This window comes from Lagopus muta, chromosome 2 (assembly GCF_023343835.1).
Source record: "Lagopus muta isolate bLagMut1 chromosome 2, bLagMut1 primary, whole genome shotgun sequence".
Classification (NCBI taxonomy): Eukaryota; Metazoa; Chordata; class Aves; order Galliformes; family Phasianidae; genus Lagopus; species Lagopus muta.
The window spans coordinates 80,306,599-80,329,982 of record NC_064434.1 but is presented as its reverse complement, the minus strand read 5'-3'; the positions used below and the strand labels follow the sequence as shown (position 1 = coordinate 80,329,982).

Here is a 23,384-nt window from a genome sequence, read left to right as displayed (position 1 = left end):
GCACGCAGACCTCATGGTAACTGTGCTTCACTCTGCTCCTTGAATCTGCAAAACTGGTGGGAACAGTTACTTCCACATTATCTCCTTGCTCTGCTCCTTGCATTGCCGTTCTCCACTGTGTCCAGCTCGTTGAACTGAGACAGTGGTAGGCACTGTCCTGTGCTCCTCTGCCTATGGAGGGCAGGAGTTCTCCAGGAGAACCCAGTGGCAGAGTGTCTGGACTGAAGGCAACGGGGGTCTTGGTGCAGTGGCAACCTTGGCAGAGGGAGGATGCTCTGAGCCTGATGCTGTAGCCAAACTGTCCTGTGGGGAAGGATATAGCCTGTTCACATTGTCCCCTGCAAAACATTTAAGTACTGGAAGGAGGTGTGATTAAGCAAGCTGGCATAATGAATCAGATGTGGAGTTGGCGAAAAGCCTGAGGACTCCTGCTTCTTGTCTTTTTAAATGCCAGACTGTTCTCTCCCTCTGCTCTGTTCTGGCTGCATATCTGACGGGCCTTTGTTCTTCCGAGATGGCATTAATTTAACATTATGGAATGTGGGTGGGTTTTTTTGTTTGTTTTGGTTTTGAATTTCTTAAACTATATCCTGTTGTCCATAGGCGGGAAAGCCTGTCACTGGTCAGAGAGAACTTCTGAGGGAATTTTCCCTGAAAAGAGGAGGCAGGATTTTACTTTGTACACGCAGCATCAAAAATGGATTTGTATCGTTCATCTCTGTATGCCAACACTTTCTCTAATTAGACCGCAGATCAAATGAGCAAAGTTGCTCAAGCATAGCTCCACTGCAAGTCTGCTCCTACCATATCACCATCTGCTCTCCATGTACACAGACAGGTGGGGATGTCCTAGAGAGAAGGAGCTGTAGCTGTAGTCTGCCTGCTTACCTCCCGTTAGCACTTCCATTCCTCATCACTTAAGTAAGGCATGATGGTGCCACTGCATTTACCCCACTGCCCACATGACCCAGGTCTCCCCCCAGCAAGTCACCTCAGGTTGCCAGCCATCTGTCCACCTTGCCTCTTCACAGTTTTCTCCATGCTGGCCCATTCCTTCCATCCCAACACTCATATACATGCCAGGCAGGTCACATAGTGATGGATCATAGATTGGTCTGTGCAATTGGCTTTGTTGTGTCAGAGGATATTGCTTCAAACCCATCCTCATCTGATGGTATTTTGAAAAGTCAGGGGTGAAAATGCATTTTTTTTCTAATTTTTTTAATCCCCAGTAAAATCCAAGATAATTCCATGCAGCAAGATTTAAATGATTTTCACAGGTCTGCTACAGGGGAAACATTGCCAAGCAAAACTTACCACATTGCTGTTTATTCTCAGAAAGTCCCAGCCGCAGTAGGGAACTAGAGACTTTGATTCCCCCGATCCCTTTCATCAGTCTCTGCAGCATAGCACGGCTGAAAGAGAATCCCATAGCAATTAGCAGGCCTGTGACATGCTTAATGTCTCTCTGAAGCCAAAGGGAATGCCTTACAAGTAGAGCTGGGATAGCTGTGCTTTCCAAACTCTGACCAAGACTCTGTTTCCTTGGTATTAATGAGCTCTCTGAATTCTCCCGCTTTGATTTTGCTGAAGCAGTGGAAGGGGTCTGGGTAGTGAACCTGTGAGTAGTCACGGAGGGCCCTGCACACCAAGCTGGGATCAGTTAAAGACACATTGAGGCAAAGTTTCTGCGCAGCCAGTAAAGCAGCCAAAGGGCTTTAATTGCCTTATTCCACATATATTAATGTATGAAGCATCATTAGGTACTGTGGAAGAATAAATATATCCTATCATGGCACAAAGACAAGACATTCTTGAAAATTATGACTCAGTAACAAGCTGATATTATTTCTCCGTCTCAATCAGTGCCACAATTGTTTTTCTGCTCTTTGCTTCCCAGCTCTCAGAGCAGTAACTTTTCCCCACAGCACTGTAACTGAGAACACCAGCCTGATACTGACTGCTCTTCATTAGCATCCATTTAAATGAGAGAGGGAGAAGGAGAGACGGGTATTTGTTCCGGGGATTATGAGCAGTAATAGATTCTTTCTGGGGACTTTCATTCGTTTCTGGGATTTGCCTGCACTAAGCTTTGGGCTTGTAGTTTGTGATCAGTGGTGTTACACTAAACCACACTTAAGGAAGTGCTCAAAATCCCTGTAAGAAAGATAAGAGCTCTTTTCTCCTTGGCCTGGCTTTAGCCCTGACATTAGGTCTGCAAATGACTCTGTCAGGCTATATAAGGTCTGAGTTGTCTCTGCCTTGGGCACTTCCTGCCACAAATCAGCTTCTTCTCATCTCGCTTTATCTTGCTTACAGCTGTGATGCTCTGAGGACTCTCTGCTCTGGATTCCCCTCTCTGGCTGGCCTCAGCTGGGTGCCAAACCCAAACCGTTGCACCAGCCAGACGTCCATAGGTAGCTGATCCCCTGGGATAGCCCCATCCCACAGCAGGAACACTGCAGGAAGGCGGCAGGGAGCCATGGTGGGATCACCCTGAGCCTGCAGCCACCCCAACTCCCAGCTGTGAATGCTGGCAGCCTTTCCAATGCAGCCCACAGAGCTCTGCCGTGCCTGGCACACACTCTGTCTCCTGGTGCTCGGCTTTGTCCTCCCTTCGCTTTCTGGCTGTTCTCTTCCTGGCTTCCACCCAGAATGAGCTGTGTGCCCACCCCTGCACACAGTAGCTTGTACCCATTCCTCTTTCCCCCTCCCAGCTGCCCTGCAGAGAGCCCTTGAAGGGTGCTCTGCCATCCCACATGGACTGTGCCCATGGTGTTACCCTTGCAGACCCTGCTTCCCTCCCAGTGCCGCCTGTGCTGGTTCCTCTGGATCCACGCTGCTTTTCAGCATGACAGTGAAATCTCCATCCCACGGAAAATGAGAGGAGACCTTTTCTTCTCGTGAGAAGGTAACATTTAAAGGCATCCCTTGGGCTACTCTATCTGGCAGCCCAGCTGGTGCTCTTTTGTGTGAGTGCCACTCTTGAAATGCCAGCTTTGGTCTTAAAGGCAGTCAGCAGAAGGCAGGGCTCGCTCCCACTGTAATTGATTCCTCACTGGCCTTTATTCTCTCTTTTGTTTGGGAAGAAGGAATAATACAGATTGCAAGAGAAATGTGAATATTGTCTTGTTTGGGGAGAGGTAACAATAGGATTGTCAGTGTCCTGGAATTTTTCTTGTGTTTGTCTGTCTCTGGTCAGCTGGAGAGATTCAGCAGCAGATACGTGGCCTGCCTTTGTGTGTGCCTCGCCACCAGGTGCCATTAGGAAATGCCAGACACATCTGATGGAGGAGATGGGGAAAGAGCATTGACTAAACAAATAGGTAACAAAACTGCCAGCTGGCTTCAGACTCTGACACCAGAAACTGGGCGTGATAGTAGTACAAAACCAGATGGAGCTGAAGCTTCATCCATATTTAGTTTGAAGAGCTGACATCTTTGCCGTGCCTCCCAGAAGCACATTCTCAATGATGATGTTCCTGGAGAAAGAGGGTTTTGTGGTCCTTTCCCAGCCTTGGAGAGGCTTTGTAACTTAGGTGGGATTGCATGCAGGTTGTGAGGAGCAGATCTGACCCTCTTTTGCAACTCTGATTTGTAAGGCAGTCGTGGACACGTTGCTTGGCTGTTTTGATCCTCGGTTTTCCAGGTGTAGACAGGTATGGTGATACATGGCATATTGTGGGCAGACAAGGAAGCTTCCTTTCCAATTTCAAACTGCTTGAAAAACACCGGCTTGTGTTCAGTATTGTTCTGCTGGAGAATTTGGGGGCCAAAAGGTTGAATGCTTCAAGGACAGCAGGCTGTCAGCGAGGACACGCTTAGGCTCAGTTTGGGTTCAGGCCAGGTATTCACAGCCAGTGCTTTGGGGGCATTAACTTGCATTCTGGATGCTTTTATGAGTACCTTTCTATCTCACCATCTCTCTTATCCTGCGGCACAGCAGAGTTCATTTGCTGCTTGATTTGTCTCAATGCTGGCTGCTCAGCCAGGCTCTGGTGTAGTAGATCCTAGCTGCCATCCCTGAGTGAGGCTGGAATGGACAGCAGTTGACTTTAATCCTTGCTTGCTGGCAGCTCCATATCAGTACTTAATTTAGTCTCAGTCCCTCAACTCACCAGCTCTGACTGCTGTAATTAGCTGCTCTGAACACGCTCATGTTGACATTGATCTATGGGGTTATGTAGATCCTGTGTGGGCAATCAGTTTGGCTAAGGGCTCCAGTGAGGACTAGGTATCCTTCCTAGTGAGGCTTCCCTCCTAAGTTGCTTCTGAGGTTAGGAGGGCACCAAGAAGCCAGAGGCTCAAAACTGGTTTTGCCAGGGGCTCCCATGCTGACCCGTGTTGCCAGGAGGGAGATCCCACTCGCTTACTTCTGCCTGAGGTTGTGCAGTGGCAGCTGATCAAAAGAGGAACAAAGTCACCTTACTCCTCATTCGAAGAGGGAAACTCAGAACCACTGGGGAAGTAGTTTGATATATTCAATATCCTAATATTTCCAGACAGAAAAATGTTTTCCCATCCTTCTCTTATTCATTTTTGAGTGTCAAGAATTTGAAGGGAGGTATTAGCTCTGCAGGCTGGCCAGAATGCATCCCAGGTGGTGGGATGTCTCCCTCCCTTCCTGCTGTCTTGCCCTCTCCCTGTTAGGTCAGGTGTTCATCTATTTATCTCAGCCAGCCTTAATGCTAGTGCTTCTGAATATTTCCAGTCAATAACCGTGCCTGTCTTTTCTCAGTTCACTAAATTATACACATACTTCATTCTTTTAACCTTTTCTTGTAAGTCAGCCACTCAGAATCTAAACATTTCATCATCTTTATTATGCATCTCTGAACTGCTTGTGATGTATCTTGCTCTCTGTCAGCAAGGCACTCAGCAGGAGTACTTCCAGGTCCCTGTCCATCATACAGTACCCCTAGGGCTGACATGCCAAGAAGGATTTCAGGATACTGTATAGGAAGGAGGTATCTAAGAAAGTCTCTCTTCCTATCGCTTTCCCTGAGCTCTCATTGCTCCAATAAAGCCATACCCAGGCAAGAAGGCAGCATCCCAAGTGCAGATAGACTATGGACATTTAAGTAAGGGTTGTTACTGCCTCTCTGCTCTCAGGGGTAATATGTCTGCGTATCAGAGACACTGGTGAGCAAGAGAGTGACTAGAGTCCTGATTGATTTTTTGGTTCATCAGCTGAATTGAAAAAAAGAAAGTGTTTCAGTTCAGCCCTGAATGAATGTTTAAAAATGTGTTTTTATTGAAACAAAAAAGGGAAAAAAAAAAGTCAATTGGGGAGGATTACTAAAAAGATACAGTAGGTTGACAGTTTTATTTGTGGGTAGAGGGGGGATGTGACACTTTTCAAAGTGAAAACTGGAAATGTTTTCATATTTGTTGGCTTTGTTTTTGTTTTAGTGGCAGACAGAACCTTTTGGGAATTGTTTGATGGAAAGGGCTTAAAGCCAGTGCTGATTCAGAGTGTTTGTGTCCCTCTGAAAATGTGGGAGCAGGCATGAGAGGCAATGCTACAGAACACCAGAAAAGCACATCTGTGTGCTTCAGGGCAAGTAAGTAACCAGGACAAGTGGCTGCTGAGGACACAGGTGATATTTCTAAGGGCCAGGATCAGGAAAAACTGTAGACTAAATATGCCAGGTGACAGCAGTGGAAGAGGAGAGGGGAATGTGTGTCCTAGGACTCTCAGTTCAAGTGAGATATGGACCAACTGGTGTGGATCCAACACACAGTCATCAGGATAGAACAGGAGCAGAAATGTTAGGGAAGAGAGGTTGAGGAAGCTGGGCTTGCTCCATCAGGCAAAGAGGAGGCTGCTATCAGCCCTTGACCACTAACTGTTTGAAAGGCAATTACAAAGGTCACAAACCCAAACTCTTTTCATAGAATCATAGAATGGCCTGGTTTGAAAAGGACCACAGTGATCATGTAGTTTCAACCCCCCTGCCATTTACAGGGTCACCAACCACCAGACCAGGCTGCCCAGAGCCACATCCAGCCTGACCTTGAATGCCTCCAGGGATGGGGCATCCACAGCCTCCTTGGGCAACCTGTTCCAGTGCATCACCACCCTCTGTGTGAAAAACTTCCTCCTAATATCTAACCTAAATCTCCCTTGTCTCAGATTAAAACCATCCTTTGTCCTTTGTCCTTTCACCATCAACCCATGTAAACAGTCATTCCCCCTCCTGTTTATACGCTCCCTTCAAGTACTGGAAGGATCCGTAATATTACACAATATAACAGGGAACAGCAGCCTCCAATGGCATCACTGGAGGTCTGTGCTGGACTTGGCCAGACAAAGCCATGCTGTCTTGCTCTAGAACTGCAAACAGCTTCAGGCAAGAGGTTGGACAGGACACCTGTTTAGGTTCCTTGCAACTAGCCTATCTGCCACCCACTTCTTGTGCAAGGCCGTACAGCCATGTTACAAACTGCTGCTGCTTCTTAATTTCCTCTGTCTTCATCTGGGTACATATCCTTCTTTGAAGAGCCCAGGTAGATGAAATACTGCCAGTGAGACATGTTTGTCAACTCAGGAGAAGGAACTGTGCCAAGGGTCAGCCCAGCAGATTGGGTTTCCCGCATGCCCCATGTGACCAGCACCCAATTTCTCTCCTACAGGCTCCTTGAATCTGCTGGTTCGCGTGCGGAACAAGCGGGCCATCGACACCCAGGTGTGGTCACTGAGTGGGAACAGGGGGAACATGTGGCAGCAAGCACATGTGCCCATCAACCCGCCTGGGCCCTTCCAGGTAAGTCAGGGCCACAGCCGAGGAGCTGCATACCAACCACCCCATCCATGTGCTGTGGGAGCTCTGCACCCCCATGGTCACTGAGGCAAGGCAAGAGCTTAGTGCAAGCACAGAGGTCACAAGTGACTTTGATTGCTGGATGCTTCTCAGAGCATGTTCTACAAGAGCCCACCCCCACTACCCTTCTGGTTTAGGACTGTAGGGCGGCTTGCAAATGTGAACTAGGCATGATGTATCTGCTTGATGGGCTATTTATGAATACCAGGAAGGTGTGTGGCTTTGTTATCAGATGTTTTACTGCAGGTGCTTTTGCCCAACAGGCTGCTTGGCTGCTGTAGGGTTGTTTGTGAGATCTGGGGCTATGCAGGCTGGTACAATATGATACTGTGGCAAAATGCCCAGCATGCTTTTGGGTACTATAAAATAATAAATAAGGATTTAGTTACTCTTGCGAGTGCTGTTCAATGTTGGTTTTGCTAGTGCAAAGTACTTAATAAAGCAGAACTCTACATGCTCATTTATTACACTGCAGACAGTACACAGAGGTTGATTCTCTACTCTGTGGGGCTCAGCACTCCAAATCCTATGTGTGCTGGAAAAGCAGGGAGAAGTCATTCACAGGGGAACCTGGTAAGAGCTGGTTTGCTCCTTGCATGGGAAGAAAGCAGGTCCTCCACAGCTTCACTCTGGGCTCTGACCCATGCTCTGATTGCAGATCATCTTCGAAGGCGTCCGGGGCACGAGCTATGAGGGAGATATTGCCATTGATGATGTCACTCTGAAAAAGGGGGACTGTCCAAGGAAGCCAATTGGACCGAATAAGGGTAAGAATGTGAATGCCCCAGAGGAAAATGAGCCAGCGGGAGTGCACATATGAATGGTGTGCTAGGGACGTTCCCCTGATTGCTGTGCACATTGATGTATTCATGGGGCTCGACAAAACGGGCTCCATCGCTAGAAGTTAGGAGAGGGCCTGTCAGACTTTTAACTTGTTCTTTATAGTCATGAGTCAGCAAAAGCTCAGAGGAACAACTGGATACTGTAGGGGCTGTGCTGCCAAACACCAGTATGCTGAAGACCATGCCAAAGAGCTGGTGTGGGGGCGTCACCTCCAGGTAGCTGAAAGCATTCCAGAAAATGAGAACTTCATTCTCACTGAGGTTGAAGCCATAGCAAGGTGCATGAACAGTATGCAAGTATTAAGTCTTTGAGTAGGAACCATTGGTTACTCAACCTGCCTTGTGCCTTAGTCCTGCTGTGTCCTGCCTGTGTCCTCGATAACCTGTCCAGGTGAGCAGGAGAAAAAAAATGGTTGAGAAAGAGTTCCTGTCAACAATTTTCATAATTCCAATGGTGAAGAGGAAAACAAAACATCTGAATAGTCAAAATACCCTAATTTTTTGCAAATTTCCAATGTAGTTAAAGGTCCTCAGATGGCCAAACTTTAACCAAACCACAAAGATAACTTTTTCCATGGCTGAAGTTGAATTATCTGAGGAAGAAAGGAAGGTTGAATTGCAAAAGCAACCAAGATTCAGCATTTTGGGCCTGGAAATGAAATAATCTGGGGAAAGCCTTGAAAATGTCCAGGGAGGAGTAGAAAGACCTTTCATTACATCTGGGATGTGCTTCATGGTTTGGGTGTGAGGAGAGACAGTGACGCTGCTGTGCACTGACTTGTTTGATGAGATCTGCATCTTTCCCATCACTAATTCTCTCTCTCTCTCTCTCTCTCTCCTTGGCTGGCAGCGGTTGCTCTTCCAGGAAGTGGGGTTCCAGCCCAGCATGGCCCTTGTCTTTGTGGCCCATTGACTTTCTTCCTTTACGTGCTGCTCAGATGATGGCAAGTGAGCGCTCCTGTCTTCGGACCGAGACATTCCTGCTCCTTTCCTACTCAGCCACCTCTGCTCCTCTTCTTCCCCTCCTCACTGGCACACCAAAGTGTCCATATGTTACCAAAGACTGACAGGCATGACCACGCAAAGGGATCTGGTTCAGAACTGGAGCACTCCTTGAGAAAGTCATAATGTCTAAGACAAAATTAAAAAATAAAGACAATGTTTTTTAAAAAGCACGTGCACAAGAGAGTGAGAGAGAGAGGAAGGAAGGAAAGAAACAGAAGCGCAGGAAAGAAGGAATTAAAGAAAAGAAAAAAAAAGAAGGAAGAAATGTGAAAAGCAAATGAAGGAGGAAAAATCTACCCCTATATTTCCTTGGGAATGTCGGACAGGGCTTCCTCAGGGAAGTGGGAACTTGTTTTAAACAAACAAAGAAAAACATATTAAAGCACAAATTTCTACCAGAACAGTTACCTTCTTTACCACAGAGCCTGCAGCTTAGTGGACAGTATTTCACAGCCTTCTCCTCAGCCCGCCATGCTCTCCCACTGGCTGGGGTGGCCCTGCAGTGATGCAGCAGCTGCCCCACAGGCCAGTAGCTGGAGCACCCTGCCTCGTCCGCATGTGCTTCAGTGTCTCCATCCATCCACCCTCCAGGCTCTCATGTATTTAACTGCCCCCTGTGCAGTTTGCTTTGGCCTGCGCTGCTGTCCTCTCCCCACCTTTTAGTGCTTCTCACCCACCAGACTGAAGAAGACGGAACCAGGAATGGACCCATCCCTTGGATTCCACTGAATGGTGGAGGAGTCCCAACTGGATTCAGCTGCAGTGCAGGCCCCCACATACCTCTTTCTCTCTTTCAGCAATTCTTGCTGGGTGGAGAAACTATGAGAGCAGATCTGAGCTGCAGGCAGAAAGGTCTCCCAGTGGGTTGGGGTGGGAAGGGGGGAGCAATTACACGTTGGCTTCTTGCTATTTTTGTTGGGATGAGAGCTGTCTCAGCCCTAAACCTAGCATTGCTTCTCTGTCTCTCTTGCATTATTTATTTATTCTAATATTTAACTCCATTGTTTAATTTCCCTCAGCTCGAGCTTTTTGAATGATGGAAAGAGTCAGGCATGTCAGCCTGATATTGCCACCTCACTTCTCAGGCCTTTAGCTGCAGAGAGGGGGAAATGTGGCACAGCACCACTGCTCAAGGGAGAAGTGGCTGAATTCCATCAGTACGTGCAGCCTTGCAGACCCCAGGAGAAGGGTCTGCCTGCACTGGCCAAGCAGGAGCCATGATATCTTTGCTGCAAATGGAAGCAGCAATGGGCATGACTTACCTCCCAGCACAGGGCAGAGTTAGCCCCACATTACGGTGCACGGGGGGTTACTTTCTCCACTAGCCTCCTAGCTGAGTGGGACTCCTCCCCCTAGGGACTCCCCTCCCCATCTGAGCTCTGTATCTGGAGCACCACAGGTGTGCAGTGAGCACATAACATAATGAATATATCAGCTTCACTGAGACAACTGTGTTTGTCCAAAATACCTGAATGTATTAGCTGTCTCTTGCTTCTGAAAACAGCTGATGCCTTCTTTCTCCAGTGATGGAGGAGGAAAGCTTTTATTTAACACCCAAGAGATCCAGTTTGAATTCCTGAACTCCAGCTCTCTTTGCTCCTTGGTGGGAGTTCTGCATTAAAACTCCCAGCCAGCATCAGAGAGAGACATCAGCTCTGAGGGACAAGGGGCCTCCTCCGTACAGATCCTTACAAGACAAGAGAAAGGGGATGAAGAAGCTCTCCCTTGTTTCTGTGGCTTTTCTCTGCTTTCCAGAAAGAGCCCTATCAGTCTTCTGTCTCTGCAAGGTCTTTCTTCCTCTTCAGAGTGTGGACCTTGATCACGCTGCCTATTTGACAGCTGTTTCACTGGGCCAGGCAGTGCTGTGGGATGTTGTGGGAGCTTGGAGCAATTCTGCTTCTTGCTGTCTGTTGCCATTTTGACAGACAGGCAGTGCCCTCGGCATGTTTGAACTACGCTCTTTCAGTCCAATGGTCCGCTCTTCTTTTTGCCTGTGTTTGTTGGAGGATAGCAGTCATCACCCTCATAAGAATCTGCTTTCAGTCCTAGCAGAGAGGTGATGCTTTCCAGGAACCCTTGGGCGCTACCTGGTGTCTCCTGACCTGTTAGCAGTCTTATCTTGCTGACTCCAGGGGCCTTCCACTGGGCAGAGTAGGAAATGGGAGCATTTTCCTATCAGGAAGACATAGCCCAGGGCAGTCATCTCACCTTCTTCTGGGCTTTGAGGCAGGGATCCTCATGGCCTTGCTTTCCACAGGCTGCTCAGGTCCGTGGGAGGAGGTTGCACAAATGCATTTTGCTGATGCTCAGTGGGCAGCAGGGCTGCTGAGGGGTTGGGGAGGTGGAGCCCGAGAGTCCAGACCCACGGACAGAGCAACATCTACATGGTAAGTGTCCGTGCCCTGCTGCCAGCCCTGAGCCCACCAGGAGGAATGTAAGTGCCTCACAAGCCGACCCAGGGCTCAGGAAGCCCATCCGCAGCCATGGGCTCAGGGCAGAGCAAGCAGTCAGCAGTGAGGCTTTCTCCTCCTTGCTGTCAGGCACCCACGTGCCACTTTGTAGGACCTGCAATTCTGGTAAAAGTCTCAGGGAGCCCCTTCCAGCCTAGAGCTCTGCTCCTTTATCTCTGGCTTGAACACGGCTGGCGGTGAGTCTGGTGGAAAGCCCTTAACACAAGTGCCTCAGCTCGTCAGAAGCACCAAGGGTCTCATTCCCCTGACAGGTGTGCAGGGGGAGCATGGCAGAGGGAAGAGGCACTTCAGCAGTGAGGAGCTGTGCAGTGATGGAAGCTGCTGTTTGTGTGTGTGTGTGTGTGTGTGTGTGCATGTGTACACGCAGTGGTGGACAAGAGGCTCTGTCCCCCTTCCCAAGAGCAGCAGCGTTTGGGGTTTGCTGCCCCATCCCTGTGCTTGAGGGGGCAGTTCTCCTTGAGGAGGTAATGCATCCCAGGTGAGATGTAAAGCCATGCTCCTCAGCCCTTGCAATTAAAGACCCCCTCACACTTTTCACAGCGTTCTGGCTAAATTACCGTCCTTAAACTTAATTACAGACTGTCGTCTTAAATATCTGTTGCAGTCCCAACCTGGTACATTATGTGTCCCTTCTTGATGTTTTATGTTGCTCCATGCTTATCGAGTAGCTGCTTTATTCCACTCCAGAAGTGGCTGCATTTCAGTGATGGTGGAGATTATTCTGTACATAGAATGAAAATCCCTGCAGAAGAAAAGTGCAATATAAATTTAAGAGACTGCTTTTATTTACAAGGAGACCTCTGCTTGGTAGTTGTAGAAATACATTAGGAAGAATGCTGTGTGGGTGTTAGCCGATATATACTCAATTTCTTCTTTTTTTTTCCAGGGTATAAAACAGAAAATATGTGAGTGTGCAGGCTCCTGGGTATAAGCTGTAGATATTAGAAGCAGTGACTGCTACTGTGTAGTTACAAGTGGGGCTTACAAAGAAACTTTCATTTGAAACCTCTTTTTGTAGTTGTTCACTGTATTCTGAAAAAAAAAAATATACATTTTTGTATTATAATTTTCCACGTTTGGATGAAAGTCCCACTAATAGGACATCAACAGGACATTAATCCATAGCTTTGAACAACACAAATGTCAATTCCTACCCCGGCTCTGAAAAGCAGCTCCTGGCTGGTAACAGTAATAGCCTGTTTTCCTCCATGTAGATCAGCTGCTGGAAAACGACGGAGCTAATGTGTTTCATTTGATGTGAAGTTAAGTAATTTGGAATGCCTGAGCGCAGCTCTTCTCAGCCACACAGGAGTGAAAAATGTTTCATCTCTGTGACAAATCACAGTGCAGCGCACCAGCGGCTGGGGAGCTCCTGAGCTCCGTGGCTGGGAGCAGTACGGGTCTGCCCTGCACAGCATGCCACATGAGAGCAGCCCTAGCAGGAGCCCTGCTTCTGCAAGCAGTGCTGTTCTGGGAGAAGGCAGGGCAGCAATCAGGGGAAAAGTGGGGGGTTGGGGGAGGTCAAATGTTTAGGTGTTTCCTTCAAGGATAATTATGGATGTATGAATGAGCGTAGTAAACACCATACAAATTGTATTCTGCTCTCTGCTGCTGTTCAAAGCATGGAAATCTGATTTCTCTCTGTACAAAGTCCTGTGGGTACACTGCTTCAGAACAGCATGAAAATGCATCAGCTTCAGAGACAACCAGGGTGCTCCCTCTGCAGCCTGCCTGTACCACTCCTCACCAGGAGAACTACCTTCTGTTGGCATCTTTGTGCATTGCAGCTGGGCAGGGATGGTCACCAGGAGCAGGCGGCAGTGCTGCTGGGAGAAGCAGCACTGTTCCACCACACCATCACAGAGGCACCGGGCATTATTAAAAGGGAGACCTGCAGGAAGGGTGTCCGAGGCAGGAGCACAACCCAGTACAGGCTGCTGGGGAAGCCAGGAGCTGCCTCTGTTTGTGTTTTACTTTGGCTCCTCTGTTAACTGCTCGTCCCACTCGGCCTGGGAAGGCGTTTAATGCAGACAAAAGGCATTTGCAGAAAAACGAGTCCTGGAGAGCTCTGGAAATTGCATTTTAACAGGACCCAATTTACACTCCGTGGTAATAACTGGCAGCTGGTTGTTTCCAGCCGGGAGCTGAATAACCCCAGTACACTCAGCATCCCAATTGATAGCTGTGATAGATATGTGTTTTTCAGCAGTCACCCCTTTGGAATAAGACATGTGCCAGTTTGTTTGACAACCTGCCACCAGCTGGCACACTACAGGGGATTCTGGGCCCTTCTGATGGCTACTCATAGCCTGGTGTGGTCACATCAAATCAGGGACAGCCATTTGTGTGCAGGAGGCCATGAACATCCCCAGGAGCACTGCTGAAAGGTGTGAACCTGGGCTGGGTGTAGGCTCTGCCACCATGCGTCCTTCTTCCAATGGAGGCAGCTCTCTAGGGGGCCTGCAGCAGGTCAGCAGGGCTGACTGAGTCTCAGTAGGCACAAGAGCACACATCCCATTCATAACTGCCTCTGGCAGGTGCTGGGGGGGTGGTGGAGTTCTCAAGTGCTGATGATGGAGCAGGAAGACAGGAGCACTTCAAGACATGTTGGCTCCATCAGGGACTTGCTGTGGGTCACATGGTGGCTTCCCCTGTGACAGAAGAGGGCTCAAGACAAACTCCAGGGCAGCTGAGAGGATGGACAAGATGGCATGCTGCATTGTTCTTGGAAGAAAAGAAGGCTGCACTCTGTGCACTGCCCTTCATCTCACAGGTGGAAGGCAGTGGGCTCTGCCCTGCAGCTGCTTGGATGCTGGGTGATGGAGAATAATAAAAAGCCATTAGACCTATAAACCATTTGCTTGTATGAAAGGAGGCAGTTTTATGCTTCCAGTAAGTCTTGTCCTAAAGAGCTATTTAGCTATGAACGCTTGGCTTACAGTGAGATATTTTACCCCCAGGGTAGACTCAGCACAGCAGAACACAGCTGGACAGCCCTCGCTTGATGCCAATAGCCATGTCAGAGCTGGTGCCCAGACCTCATTGTTGGCTGTGTTTGAGGCTATAATGGCCAACCCTGGACTGAAGCACTAAGCCAAGTGACGGGTAACCGGCTGCACTGCCATCCTGTGTGTGTATTTCTATGTTCCTCTTGCATACTTGCCAGCCCTGTAGGAAGATACAGGGCCTGCTGCTGCTGCTGTAGCCAACAGACGTCTCCCTCAGCTGAAGGGGCTGGGTTCTGGTCCTGCCATTTTGGCAGCAGGGAGGCTTTCAGCTGCATAAAACCCAGATGTTATAGTGAGTATTTATTCCTGGATGGTCAAAACTTGCATAACTATAGTATCAGATAATCTATTTAGGCAGGCCATGGATAACAGCTGAAATATGCCAGGCATTGGCAGGGAAAGTGAGCAGCAACTGCACCGCCCTCAGCATTACAGCTGCTCTTGGCAGTCACTGAGCCCAAACCAGCTCGAAGGGAATGCTGCCACACTTCCCTGTTTGTTCATATCTTGTCTCACTGGGTCCTGATCTCAGGAACTGGTCACTAGTGTCAATAAACACAGAACAACAACCAGCAGAAGCTGTAGTGGCATGGTCAACTCAGACAGCTCTTAACTTGTGATGAGAAGAGAACATCAATATCTTGCTGTCTTTGAAATGCCATCAGCACTGACCAGGGCAGTATGTTAGGCTCTTTGTAGGGGTGGCAGCATGCAACTCCCAGAGGATGAGCAGCCAGGGAGCCCTGAGCACTGGGAAAAGGGGAGCAAAGGAACTTTCCTGTGAATTTGTTTCCTAGGGGACCCTGCTATGTAACATCCTCGGATGAGAAGACACGCTCTGAGTTTGCTGGAGGTGACCTATTGCTCTTATCAAACCTTGCTATTTGTCCTCTGTTCCTCAACCCTAGCTTTCCAGTGTATTGATGTAACCAGTGGCATCAACTCTGGGTAAAGTCACCTGGCATCAGTGCTTTCAAATAGATGATCTTGGCCTGTTTTCACAGCTCTTGGGACTGTCTGGATTTATCATCGCACTGCAGAGGGCTCTACAACATGCGTTCATCTCTCGGAACAATCCCAAAATGCTGGAGATGCTACAGACAAATGGCTCTCCTTTGTGTTTTTGGCCATAGCCCATGCCTAACATCATGGAAACAGTCTCCAATGTTTACGTGGGGAGGAAAAACTGGTACGAGGATGGTTTCACTTGGGTCTTTTTTCACAGCCAAAACCATCCTGCCTGTATTGCATTGTGCCTAGTGGAGGAAGAGAGCTGTCACTCAGTACGCGACTGTCTCATAGGGCAGCAACTGTGGCATCTCCTCCCTTTGGCCAGAGGTGACCATCAGGTGGTGTGTTCCACACTCTTCCTCACTCCATCACCCTGCCTATATTCATCCTCATTGGGCACTTCATTCTCAGCCTGGAGAGATCAGCAGTAGATCATTCCTGGATCCCGTGGAAGGGGACCACATAAAATCCCTCTCTCAGCTTGCAAGGGGCAGGGAGAATCAGCTCAGGTGCAATGGTGAGCCACTTCAGTGGGATCCAGCACCAGCGGGACGTCGCCAGCCTCATGCTTCCAGGTTGCCAAGGCCAGTAGACAGTACACTGATGGAAGCACTCAGAAACATCCGGAGCTACAGGGATACTGTGAAGGGCAGGGAAGTTTTCTGATGTCTCCTGTTTCCTTTTGCACTGGTATCCTGGGTGGGGACCCTTGGGCAAAGCCCACCCACCTCCATCATCACCACCATATCTTGTCTCGTCCTGCTCCACATCTCATAGGGTGCCATCATGGTTGTTGAGCGGAGCTGGGACCCTCTCACCCAGTCATCCACGATATTAAAAGCACAAAACACCAAGGGACTGAACTGAACCTTTTGAACAGGGTGAGATGTTTTATAAGCATCGCCTCATCCACCTCCTAACCCTGACCCACCTGACATGTAACGTATAGACTCTCAACATGGATTGTTTCATACAAATAAAGCTGCAATACTCAAGTGGGTGAGCCTGTGTGTCCCTCTGTGCTAGGCTGGGATGATAGCTAGGATGCAGCTCGCAGTATGGGCTGTGGAGCAGGGAGAAGCTGCAATGGCAGCCTAACTCTGAGGGGCGCACCAATGTGTGAACGTTGGCACTTCCCAAGTCTGATTACGGCACTGGGGAAGGCTCTCATTCTTGCCCAAACCCCACCACGATTGGAGACAGCCTGGGAGAGAGTCAGAGCAAGGCAGAAGTGACCTCCAAGTGTCCTGTTGCTTTGTACTTCACTAATTAGCTAACCACCTGTTCTATATGTCCTAACAAATGGGGCTTTGCAGAAGCACTCCTGACTTTCAGTGCATTGTCTGGTGTAAAATGATACACACTTCTTTAAAAGCAGGGTTCCTGGCTCTCTCAAACAGGGAACCACCATTTAGCTCTGATGACCTAGACTTCTTGCTCTAACCTACGTCTAGGACTTTACACCACCCTGCCTGCAGCCATCCTCACAACCTCCATGCTAACTTACACTGTTGCAATCCTTCCTTGTGAGAGGAGGATGTGCTGCTGTTTAGAAGCTAGGCTGAGGTCCACGCTGCTCCTGCAAGGTGCTCTGCACTATTGATTGCAGAACTGCTACAGCTCAGCTCCTCCTGCATGTGCTGGAGACAATATCACCTCCAAAGGTAAGAACAATGCTAATTTTGTTAAAGTTTGCAATCACTGGGAATGCCCAATGCAAAAGGCCACAAGGGAATGAGTGTTTTGTTTTGGCTTGGGGATTCAGTGGTGAGCAATAAATAAAACCTGGAGACAGTGAGTGATGAAGATCAAGACAAGTATTGACTGCATGCTCAAGTGAGTACAGTCCTTCACATGAAGCCTGCAGACACAGGTTGCACAGTCATTAAGAAGAGGACAGTAATGCGGGCACACAAGGATGACTGGCTGCACTTTAGGTTGCCAGCTGGCTGAGCATGGAAGCACTGGCTGTGCACTAGTTTGGTTTTTGCACACAACTCACTGGCAACCCCTGTGCCATGCAGGGCTCCCCCAGGTGCCTGGTCTCCACTGTGCCAACATACAAATCCAGGCTCTCACCCCAAACTGCACTGCACTGGTAGTATCCCAGAGAGGAACAGAATATTTATTGTGAGCCAAAACAACAGAAAATGTAACAATCTGGATTTTAAACATTCTGACCCCGGTATTTTAAAAAAGACCAGAGGAAAAAAAAAAAAAAATGATGCTGACTGGAGAGAAAGATTTATGGCTTGCATAACAGGGTCAGGATTTATAAGCAGAACAAAGTGACCTAAAAAGACGAGAAGATTTAGAGATCCAGGCTGTAGCTACAGCCCACCGCAGCAGAATTGTGCCAGCTCTGTCAGCCCCAGAGCAGTCACTGCCTGGACAGCCCTGTCCATCAGGTTGTGTGCAGGAGAAGGGAAGGCAAACTGGATTAGCACTGCCTGCTGCTGTGCCTCCAATGTGGCAGAGCTGGAAGTCCCTTGCCGAGGGGAGACAGTGGAAATTAATTAGCTAATGACTGTTCATCGCCTTGGGGAGAGCTGGGATAGCTCTGTGCCTGATATCTCACAGCAGAGGGGAGCATCAGAAAGTGTTCTGCCTCTCCCAGGAGGAGGACTTCCAGCCCGTGCCTGGTGGCTATGTTGCAGCCCCTGGCCAAGCTCCTGCCACATGCCAGCCCTGGTGCCAGCTCATCTTCCTGATGTGCCAGGGCCAGATTTTGTCTTTCCTGGCTGCACTCAGCTTTGTCTGCCTCTGCAAAGAGCTGGACTGCTGAGGGGCCTTCACCTGTAGAGAGATTTAGCCATGGGTCTGACAGATGTCAAATCTGCTGTGAAAATGCCCAGGCTGTGCAGTGAGGTTAACCAGCCCTTTCACAGAATTCCAGAATAACAGGATGGCTGAGATTGACAGGGACATCCGGAGGCCAAGCAGAGACACCCAGAGCAGGTTGACAGGACCACATCCAGGTGGCATTTGAAGGTCTCCAAGGAGGGAGAATCCACAATCTCTTTCCTCACTGAAGAGGTGACATCAGAGCACCGAAGAAGGCACTAAGACAGGGATCTCGGTTTCCTTCCCCGAGTTCCACACCTAGTATCCTGCTGTCTCATGGATTCAGTGGGAGAGTTGTCTTTCACAAACTCTGAGTCTATGGCACTACAAATTCCTCTCCTCTGCTGTGCTCCAAGGACACTGTGAGGTGAAGAAAATGGTGGCATGGACCTCTATTGGGCATCTCTAGACTGCAAGTGGCAAAGACATTTCCTCCAGTGGAGAACCAAACGCTGCCTTCTTTTGGCAGTGAGAGCAGTGCCATCCACAGTCCCAGCCATTCCTGTCCACAAAGACAATCTCCCCTGGTATTCCAGTACCCAGCCCAGCCCTATCTCTACCTCTCACTCTTGCTCTGCATCACTGCAGATGCCACCATCCCCCTCCCCAGCCTTAGCTCTTACTTGTGAGCAACTTGGCATTCATGCCTGGGTCTGCAAGAAAGCAGGGAGCCTGAAATCACTTGGCTCCATCTTCTGAGAAAACTGACAAGACTGCCATAAAAAATGAGAAATTCCTAAAATAACGTGCAACGTGGAGAAGTCACGTGCTTCTGATGCCCACCACCTCTCCCTCCCAGCATTCCTGGCTGCGTGTGCCTGCCTCATCAGCCTTCCCTGTGTCTGTCTCCATGATTTATGGTCTTAATAACTGAGCCTGAATCCAGCTGCCCCCCCAGGGGCTCATAACCAGCCGCCACTCACACTCGTCGCTTGGTATATTCTGGTGCAGTCCAGAGCATATCCTCATAAGAACCCCATCACTTGCTCCTCTGCTCAGGAGTGGACACTTTTCCTGGAGGACTCTGGACACCCCTTCACCTTTTACTGGAAGTCACCATCAGACTCCTGAAGCAGTGGAGCGGGGCATACAGCACTTTATTGGATTCTGGGGCCAAGTGGAGGAAACGAATGAAGGACTAGTACCCTGAGAACACAGGTATGGAGGCTCTGGAAGTGCCAGTATAGGGTCTGGTTGCTCCATGCAGGCACTGTCCTGCCCATGAGGGTCTGCTCCCCACTGCAAAGCACCTGCAGCTCATTTATCTGCCAGATCTCTTTTTCTATTACACGTTGCTGTCCAGGGCACTGGTAAAGCCCCACAGACTCCCAGTGTCTGGCAAAGTAAGTGCCTCCTATCCTGCTTGCACTCCAGTGCAAATAATTCATAAGCAGCTAAAAGGAGGTAAAAGACCCCAATTAGTCTCCAAAGAGTCTGCCTGCGGTTTTCAGAGCTGCTCCGAGGTCTCCCAGCTCCTTGGAGGTATGGCTAACCTCTTGGACTAATTGACAGCAAGGGAGAGGCACAAGCCAGTTTCCAACCTCTAATCCCCTGAAACTCCACACTTTAACCCTGCAACGGCAGCTTGGCAGCTGGTGCCCATCCTGCCCTCCTTTCTGCCGATTAATGACTCTCTAATTGCTCCTTAGCTCGCACTGACAAGGTGGGGAGGGTTGCCAGCCTTCACTGTCACAGGGGAAAGGGAGCAGTGCGGGGGCATCCCAGAAGATCAGAGCTAATGATCCAACCGACTACCAGCATGTGCTTTGTGTGTAATACCTGTTAACAGGCAGTTCCCCTAGGGCTGGCTGGGGAGCAAGCTCCACAAGGAGAGGGGAGGAACAGTGGAATGGGAGTCAAGACAGAAGAGCTCTTGATTTGGAGCACATCTCATTTGCACAAAAGCCAGGTGCCCACCTAACCGAGCATGGTTGAGCAGCAGAAACAGAAATACCCCAGCCATAGTGAGGGGGGCGGTGGGGGAAGAAAAGGGCAGGTAGGAAGGGATGCTCCATTGAGGAGCACGCTCTGGATGCAGCTGGGAGGCAGCCAGCCAGCTCGAAACAGTTAACAGCTCTCTTCAGCCACAGCACGGTGATGGATGAGCCCTACCCCGTGGAAATGTCACCGTCTGAGCAGAGCGTGAGCTCATTCCCCTCCCCCTCCCATCTCAGCCAGGGGGGCAAGCAGCCCCCATAGCAGCCACTGCAAGGGAGGCCTGGCCTGGCCTCACACCTTTTGGTGACAGCGTCCAGACACAAGCAGCAAACAGAGCCGTGAGCCCTCGGGGTTTGACCCTGCTACCCCAAAGCCTGTTGATTAATGTGAAAAGGGCTCCCCTCCTTTGCCAAGGAGAGGAGGAAATGTAAACGGATGAGGGATGGTCTGGTCAGGCCTTCAACCTTGTTATCTAATTTGAAAAATGGGCAAATGAGATAATTATGGTGAGGTATCGATTCATAGCAACATGCTCCATAAATGCCATAGCAATAACTCTCTGCTCTGCCATGCACAACCCCAGCCCTTCCTCAGCTGCAGAAGGCAAGCACAGGCTCTTTGATTCAGCCTGCATGTGTGCCTGAGGGATGGAGCTAGTCAGAGATGGAGCTGAGTGTGCCCTCATGGTTTCTGCCTTTCTGTCTTCCCCACATGGCAGTGGCCTCGGGACAGTGCAACAGGTACCCCCTCCGTGCTTCTTGCTGAATCAAAGGCTTTTTCTTGCAGCTGAAGCAGCGTTTTCCCTCCCCACCAGTGACTGGGGAAATTGATGCTGTTGGAGGAGCACAGTCACAGCTCCATTCACACAGCTCAGCCACTTACCCTCAGTTTCACCACGTGTAAAGTGGGTGATCATTATAATCCCCTGCCTCCCAGGGGACATCAAGAGTCAATGAATAAGTCATAAAAAGAAGTGCTTTGAGATCCTTGCGTAGAAAATATTCTGGGGCTGTTATTGTTATTGGTAATGGCACATACTTATTCCACTTACTGGCACTTCAAGCTACATTAAAGTCATTCCCTAGATGCAGGAGACTTCACACAAAATATATGACCTTCTGTTCCAAAAACACAGACACCTGCCTGTTGTAGTGAGGCAAATGCTGCCACTTAGCTGTCTGCTTCCTCACAATCACTGCCTCGTGTGACCACTTGCAGCAGCATCTCCGCTCCCTCCAAAGGGTCCTACCCCCATTGCCATGGCAAAACCTGAAAGCCTTTCCCTTTTCCCCATCCTCTCAGCTTTATCCACTGCATCCAATGCTGTTACACCCCCTTTCTCCAGATGGTGTTTCCTCAGTTTTTGCCCTGAATATGTGTATCCCATCTTTTCTGCTTCCTCAATAGCTCCTTCAACATGTATACCTATACCCTGGCCCCTACTCCTTCCTTTTGTGGAGAGTATGGAAGTCTGCGATAGTTCATGACTCAGTTTCCCCACTCCCTTTGGTTCTGCTATCCTACTGGATGCAAGGGGGGATTCCTTTCCTGAGACAATAAGTGGGAACATCCCTTAGGACATGTTATCACAGGCATAGCATTATCTTAGAGCTCCAACAGAAGACCATCATACAGATCATTAACTTCAAATAACTGCCAGAAGGAGGGGAAAGATGCAGGATATGGGAAGATAGTATGACTGGTGCCTAGAGGCAATCTAAGCTGCCTGGGGAATGCAACTGCATGCAGTTTATGCTTTGCTGCTCTGAAATTCTTTACAACCTCATCAGACTGCTTCATAATCTCTTGGCTCACAATCTCTTGACACTAAGACATGCTTTCATTTTCCTATCCCACATGAACATGGAGCACGTTGGAATAGTTGTGGTCCCCATCCCTTACATCCTCCTCAGCATCCAAGTCCCACCTTCATGGTCCCTGTGTTCCTCTCAAGAAGTCTCTCCTTCTCTGGATGGACAGCACAACTTGTCCCCATCAGGTTCTTTCAATCCCATCATCACCAGGAGACCCAGGAGTTGGACTCAGTGATCCTTATGGGTCCCTTCCAACTTGGGATATTCTATCATTCTATCATTCATTCTCCCTAATAGCTTTCCTGTGGACCATTCTCTGCTTTCTGTGCAGATCACCTTTTCCTCCTCTGGCCGTGGCTGGAATGCAAGGAACCAGTCTAGCTTCTGGACAACTGCTGCAAGTACAGACTCCACCTTGGGCGTCCAGCAAACCTGAAAATACAGACTGCACAGTGCTACCACCAGAGAGATAAACCATAAAAGGGGAAAGGTTGGGAGCTGGTACCCTAAACATGTCCTTACAGAGGTGAGCACAGCAGATTCCAGGTTATACACAAATGACTCTTCAGGTTCTCCAGGCACTGGCTGATGTCTTCCGTGTGAAGTGTTAAATCTCCAGACACTGACTAAAAACTACCCACTGACAGAGAAAATATTTTGTTAGTTTAAGTTTATTAGATGGTAGACCTAATTAAAAGTTCCAGTGCGTGGTAAATGCTTCTTTAATTACAGTGAAACAAGAACATTAGAATTGTGGTTTTGTAGAGAAAGTACATCTAATTAGGCTGGTATATTTTAGGGTATTATTTCTATCCATTCGAAATACACTGCACTTCATGTTGCTTATTCCAATCAGAGCTGTACAGAAATGTGTTCCAAACAAAAACAAGAAAGAAAAGAAAAAAACTTTTTTTTTAATTTCCTCCTCCACTTTTTTTTTAATGTTTAATTTATTCTTAATGAAAGAAACTAGACTGAGAGTCCCCAGAGGATGCATTCTCTTGTTTGCGCACAGAACAGATAACCAGCACTGCGTGGATCAGTACTGGGATCTTTGCTAAGAGCAACTGGGGAGCTGCAAAGCTGTTGCTCAGTCTTCTATCTTACCATGTACAGTAGCAACAGTGAAGTCATGTTTTTATGACACGGACACTCATTCAGTAAGACGAAAACAATCTCACTCAATTTATCCTGCCAAATGCATTTCTACATAGTTGCACTGCCAGAGGCACAATCCTGCTCTTCTCCCACATACATTCCCTGGCTAGCAGGGTAACTAAGCTCAAAGCTAATAGACAACTTGCTCTCAGATACGTGAGACCAAAACTTTATTTCAGACATTTTACATAGGAACAACCTTTGCTTCCCTGCCTCCCCTGCCCCACAGCAAGCTTTGAAGAGCAGCCATGCAGAACTGCTCCTTTTATTCATCACTGACAAAAACAGATATCTAATTGAGGTGACTGCAATGGAAATGCTAAGTCATGGTCTGGAGCAATGATTGAGCACCTGGTGAGAAGGCAGGGCCAACCCAGGGGAGCTCAGGTGCATGCAATGAACCTGAGTGACTGGAAGGGTGGAGTCAGGATCCACCCCTTCCCAGACCTCATTTAAGTGTTGGCAGTGG

At 48.8% G+C, this 23,384-nt stretch overlaps 1 protein-coding gene across 4 annotated transcripts in view; it reads left to right on the top strand.

Moving 5' to 3' along the window:
- MDGA1 (MAM domain containing glycosylphosphatidylinositol anchor 1) overlaps window positions 1–11,490 on the top strand; it is a 128,906-nt gene extending 117,416 nt beyond the window's left edge. The window contains exons 15-17 of one of the 4 annotated variants that reach the window (XM_048935583.1): window positions 6,637–6,767; window positions 7,483–7,591; window positions 8,517–11,490. In XM_048935583.1, coding sequence (XP_048791540.1) covers window positions 6,637–6,767; window positions 7,483–7,591; window positions 8,517–8,608 — 332 coding nt within the window. In that variant the 3' untranslated portion in view covers window positions 8,609–11,490. The remainder of the gene's footprint in view (window positions 1–6,636; window positions 6,768–7,482; window positions 7,592–8,516) is intronic. The other 3 variants (XM_048935581.1, XM_048935582.1, XM_048935584.1) reach the window with 3 other exon arrangements.
- The last annotated feature ends 11,894 nt before the right edge of the window (window positions 11,491–23,384 follow it).